The 6,288-nt window shown below is 38.7% G+C and overlaps 1 protein-coding gene across 1 annotated transcript in view; it reads left to right on the plus strand.

The window, feature by feature from the left end:
- LOC106875361 (uncharacterized) overlaps positions 1-6,288 on the plus strand; it is a 142,593-nt gene that overhangs the window by 25,558 nt on the left and 110,747 nt on the right. The window contains exons 11-15 of the mRNA XM_052966732.1: positions 405-510; positions 1,840-2,038; positions 3,155-3,320; positions 4,862-4,985; positions 5,174-5,258. Coding sequence (XP_052822692.1) covers positions 405-510; positions 1,840-2,038; positions 3,155-3,320; positions 4,862-4,985; positions 5,174-5,258 — 680 coding nt within the window. The remainder of the gene's footprint in view (positions 1-404; positions 511-1,839; positions 2,039-3,154; positions 3,321-4,861; positions 4,986-5,173; positions 5,259-6,288) is intronic.

The raw sequence follows: 6,288 nt of genomic DNA on the forward strand, positions 1-6,288 counted from the left end.
GGGGGGGGGGAGAAAGGAAAGAGAAAGAGATAGAGTAGCGTCGGAGGATAAGTTTACGAACTACTTACAATTTTTGTGAGACGCTGCGTTCAATCATGTAAAAACAAAAGTAAATGAGTATATGCATATATACGTACAGGTATGTGCATACCGACATCCACCTGTATGTATAGGTGCATATCTGGGTACAGGACATTATATTAACCTGCTTGCCTAGTCAGTGGAGTTGCGTCATTCGTAAGCTAAAACGATACTAAAGCGATGTATACAACCAGCAGCGTATAACAACATCTGATGGTTCGGTCGATCACGTGATACTTCCTTCCCAAGATTGCCTTTATGAATTGCTTTATCTATTTTGGCAGTTTTAAGACAGACAATTTTAAAACATTGTTTAATTTCAGTTACACCTGCCAAGCGCACCACTCCATGTTTGATGGATCGTTTTATTGGACAGACGGTAATGCAGAAAAACAGTACACCTGGGCTGGAGGCGATGACGATTATAAGGTAATTTCTTATAATTTTATAAAAAGACTACCATAAGTGCAGGTGTGGCTGTATGGTAAGAAGTTTGATTCCCAACCACATGGTAGATAGAAACTGAAATAAGCCCGTTGTATATATATATATATATATATATATATATATATATATATATATATATGTGTGTGTGTGTGTGTGTGTGTCATTATTCAGTTTATTTCAAAATTTCTTGCCAACAGAAAAAGAGCCGGTTTCTAACTTAGATCCAAGGTCCCTTCTTTGGAATTTCAACATGAACAGAGTATTTGTGCATATATGTATATATGGACAGTATTTGGAGTGTGTGCATTTGCAGGTTTGTACGTTTTGTTTTATATGTGTATTCTCATGCATATAGTTGCATGTCTAGACATGCGAATATAAACTTAAATGATAAACTTCTGGAAAGTTTAAAACATTTTACAGTCCCAGTGATGGCTTGGACCTGCAGTCTTCGAATCAGCTTTCTCCTTTCTGATTTTAGGCAGTGTGTTACATCTCCCACTGCCCCAATTATCATGGGTATAAACCTGAATATTGCAATTTGGGTAGAGTAACTGCTAATTTCTCAGTAGTTCAGCGTAAGGGTTTCTTTTTCACTGCTCTTTATCCTTATTTTAACATTCTCTGGGCCGCTAATTTCCATGTGTATGTACGTACGTATGTATGCATGCATGTATATATGTATGTACGTATGTACGTATGTATGTATGCATGTATGCGTGCATGTATATATGCATACATACATACATATATGTACGTCCCCGACTACCGCTTGAGAACCCGGTGTTGGCGCGCTTATGACCTCGTAAATCAGCGGCTCGTTAATAGAAACCGGTAGAGTAAGTACCAACCTTTTAAAAAAACTAAGAGCTGGGGTTCGTTCGACTAAAATTCTTCAAGGCACTGCCCCAGCATGGCCGCAGTCTAATGACTGAAACAAGTAATGAGTAAATGATAAAAGATACTCTTGTCTTCAAAAATACCGATTGTTTTATTAATGATAGGATATAACGCATCACAAGAATGGGCGAAACTACTAATAAACGCCAGCAGTCGAATACACAGAACTGAAGCACTTGAATTGTGTCAAGGAAAACGAAACCTTTTTGAAAAAGATCATAATAGGTGACGAACTGTGGGTTTATGGCTCTGATAGATAGATAGATAGATCACATGACAACCACGCCAACAGAGCTGGTATCTGCCTGCAGATAGTGAGAAACTTCATCCATCTAAAATGTACAGTAGTAAAATCTCACTAAGACAATTGTTAAAGTTATTAACTCTGCCGTTATTTGTTCTTCTTTTTAGTGCTCCTGTGGTGTGATTGGCATGTGTTACGACGTATCAAAAGGTTGTAACTGTGAAAATAACGATTTGCAAGAAACTGACTATGGCAAGATTATTAATAAAACCCTCTTACCAATTACAAGTTTTACCAGGATGTCTAATCCCAGCAGCTATGCTCAGATCAGTTTCGGAAACATCAAATGTTCTTCCAGACAGTTTGGTAAGTAATAAATTCCACATGTTTAAATAGCTGTTGAACCTTATTGAGCAGAAGTAAACTTCTAGTTTTTGTTCTCATTCTGCTGGGTTGTGTCCCCCAATCCAGTATGCTGCTCATATCTGCACTCGGTCTGCTCAGGAGGTTGTTGTGTCCTAGCATATGTGCTGCTTCTTTTAGTTTTCGTATTTTCCAGTGGTGTTCTCTGTCTATTATTTTAACTTCATCTCAAAGGGGGAGGTGGTCTCCATTTTTCCATACATGATTTATCAATATCTCCTCGTGTCACAGCTTTGGGATGTTCGTCTACCCTTATTTTGAGGGGGCGACATGTTTCGCCTTTGTATAACCTACCACAGCTGCATGGGATGGAGTACACGCAGTTTTTGTTCATATTCTCTTCTATTGGTGGTTTTACTCGAAGGATATATTTGCGAAGTGTTGTATTACTCTTGAATACTGTCCTGATGTCATATGGGCCGCATATCTTTTGTATCTTTTCGGAGAGGCCTTTCACATAGGGTAGACAGACTGTGGACAGATTATTGGCCTCATCTTCTCTCTTCTTCATAATTGGAGTGGATAGCATACTTTTGGGGTAGTTGTTGCTCAACAGATCGTTATTGAGCTTGATCATTTCTTCGTGGGATGTATCACGATCGCTACTTATATTTTTTGCACGATGTTTTAGGCACTGAGCAATCCCTCTCTTTACATCGTATGGCTGGTGGGAATTGAAGTTGAGGTATCGTCCAGTAATGGTCGACTTGCGGTATACGGATGTCCAAGCAATGACCTGAATAATAATAATAATAATAATAACAACAACATCGAAAAATACCTTTGGAATGAGAACCCAGGTTCGAAATTTCCCCCAAGACACCTGATGAAGGCTGGAGGGTATATCAGCCGAAACGTTGTGTTAACAACAAACAAGATGAGGACAAACATCCGTCAAATGTAAATAATGTACTGTTTATAATAGTTTCTTTCTGAGAAACATCTGACAGGGACTTATGAGGTAAAAATATAAGGCTTTGCTCAGAACGCCGATGGATCGCGTGACTGTTTTATCCTGATAACTTATTTTCTTACATGAATTGTTCCCCTTTCTTCCAGATATCCCAAAGGATTGTCACGAAATGAAGTTTAAACAATACCAGTCACTTAACGTCACTGCGTACATTGACATTGACGGGGAGCTGGATCGATTTCCTCCTATTTTGGTGTATTGTGACATGTCATCAGAAAAGCACGTTGGTATTACAACTGTGTCCAACGACTGGTAATTCTTATTGTTTATTTTCTTCCACTTTCTACTATTAATGATGCAATATGCTGTTGTTGTTGCTGCTGCTGCTGCTGCTGCTGCTAATGTTGTTGTTGTTGTTGCTGCTGTTTTTGTTGCTGTTGTTGTTGTTGTTTAACCTCAATTCAGCTATAATCAGAATCGGTACCACGCAGGACAAAATGCTTGGCAGCATCAGATTTCAACTTCTGATTTCAAACGCCGCTGGCGTCAAACCTTCGCATGAAACTGTTGTCCTTGTACCAAACTCTGAAACCAGTAATTAAACGTGCAGCAATAATGTCCTTTCTGCCTTTTCTAGTGCTTCCCCTTTTTTTATATTCCTCAATCCCAATGCAACCTTGATTCTGTAGATTTATCTTTTACTTGTCTCAGTCATTGGACTGCAGCCATACTGAGGTACAGCCTTTAAACGTTTTTAGCTGAACAGATAGACCCCAATACTTAAGTTGTTGTTTTTTAAAGTCAGATATTTATTCTATCATTCTCTTTCCCGAGTCGCTAAGTTATGCAAATATAAACAAACCAATTCCGGTTGGTAAGCCGTGATAAATACTGACACAAAAACACAAACACATAGGCATATACATGTGTGCGTTTGTGTATAACGAGCTTCCATACAGCTGTCGCCTTCCACATTTTCTGACATGACGTTAGTCGGTCTAGGGCTATAGTGGAAGCTAGTTACCTAAGGTGCCGCACAAAACAAAACTGAACAGAGACCAGGTGGTCTTTGAACGAACTTCTTAACCACACAGCCAGTGATCAAAACTGCTCCACCAATGACTGTCTTGTATTTTCTAAAGCTACTGGAAAACGCCTCGTCCAGTTTGAGTCACAGAGTTATAAAACAGAGCGGACGGAATTCGTGGAGGAAAGAACCCTGTCATGGAAGACAAGCAAATCGGAAAAGACAACAAAACATGGTTGTTTTTTAAGCTTGTCGGAGTTATGTCCCTTGTGTTGATTTCTGGCCATTTCAAAGATGCGTCTACCTTTAATATAATTATCTAGCAAAACCGGTGTGACAACATGTGTGATAATGCTATACTTTTGTGAATTACATGCACAATCTACCCGACAAACAGCCATGCAGTTTCTACTTGCCGAATTTCACTTACAAAACATGGGTCAACTCAAGGCTGTAGAAAGTTAAGTTTTTTCCCAAGATGCCAGATAGGGAGATCGGATTTGGACCCTTGGCTTGGAAACTAACTTCTTAACTATTCATCCATTCTGTGCCTTTGTAGCAATTACATTTATTGTAATTAACACATTTCTTAATTAACTAATTTTTCTACACGATTTTGGTTCCCGGTTAATACTCCTTTCAATCTATTTTTCACTCATGATTGTCAGACATAGATGTTAGACGGCCTATTTCTTCTTCTAAATTATACAGGAGTGGATTTCCTTTACCCCTAACTGCAGCAGGATTGGTCTCCTGCTAATCAATAAATATTTATCCTTTAATCCTCTTTACAAATCTGACACGTTTTTGTTTTATTTCTTTATAGGATTACCATAAAAGAAGTTGTTACACATGATTTCGACATCAACTATTATATGCAACAGGAAATGATTGCGTCGTTAATCAATTCATCGCATTTTTGCATGCAGGACATGTCATATATATGTAAGGTAATTAACAATTTCTAATTAATAGCGCTTTTATATCTAGCTCGTAGCTATGGCATGTTAGCGTGTAGCTGCAGTTAAATATATTGAGATCATTTCAAAGATGTGGCAATAGAATTTACCAAAGGCTTGTAATAAAGTGGGTTTCGTTTAAAACATCTTTACATTTATACCTGTTCCCTAACTCATAGTCATCAGAACGCTACCAGCTGACCAAAAGCAAAAAACAGTACTTTCAACATATTTCCGCAGTCTCCGTCAACCAGACTTCGACAGGTCACATTTTGGACGTGCCAGCCAGCGGTCATTCAAAGACTTGTCTTATAAGTTTTCCATGGCCGCAGTTTAATGACTGAAACAAGAGAAAGTTAAAAAATACAAGATGAAAGTTTTTCAAAGTTAAATGTGAGCAGGAACGATTGTGCGGCCAAGAATTTATCTTTTTGTGTTCAATCCAATTGCCTGGCATATTTGGCATATTTTACCATAGACTCGGAACAAGGAAATCCTTGAAAACAAAATATGGTGGACGGAAACTATGTGGAAGCCTGTTAAAGCCTGTTTTTGTTTTGGGGGAGTAGGTTTTATCCGACGCTAATTTGAATACAATCTGAAGAAAACAATGAGAAACCTTGAGAATCTGTCTACTTTTAGACCCTACTCAAAGACAACGTGTTCGGTTGCATCTCAAACATTCAATAAGTTACGGAACATGAATAAAGATCCTTTATCTTGTTTCAGTCATTCAGACTGCGGCCATGCTGGAGCACAGCCTTGAAGAATTTTAGTCAAACGAATCGATAACATCGGTAATCAACTGGTGGCAGGGGACAAACAGACACAAAGACGCGTTATCGCACGCACACGCACACATATACATACATACATTCTTTTATTATTTTACTTGTTTCGGTCACTTCACTGTGGCCATAGTGGAACACCGCCTTAAGGGGGTTTAAGTCAAACAAATCGACCCCTGGACTTATTCTTTGTAAACCTAGTACTTTTTCTCTCGGTCACTTTTCCCGAACCGCAGAGTTACGAGGACATAAGTACACCAGCATTGGTCGTCAAGCAATGGAGGTGGGGAAGGCAAACACAGACACACACACACAAATACATACACACACACACACACATACACACACACACACACACACACACACAAATACATACACACACACACACACACATACACACACACACACACACACACATATATATATATATATGTATTTATATACACATATATATACATATATATACGACGGGCTTCTTTCGGGTTCTTTCTCCCAAATCCACTCAC

The sequence above is a fragment of the Octopus bimaculoides genome, chromosome 3 (assembly GCF_001194135.2).
Source record: "Octopus bimaculoides isolate UCB-OBI-ISO-001 chromosome 3, ASM119413v2, whole genome shotgun sequence".
NCBI lineage: Eukaryota > Metazoa > Mollusca > Cephalopoda > Octopoda > Octopodidae > Octopus > Octopus bimaculoides.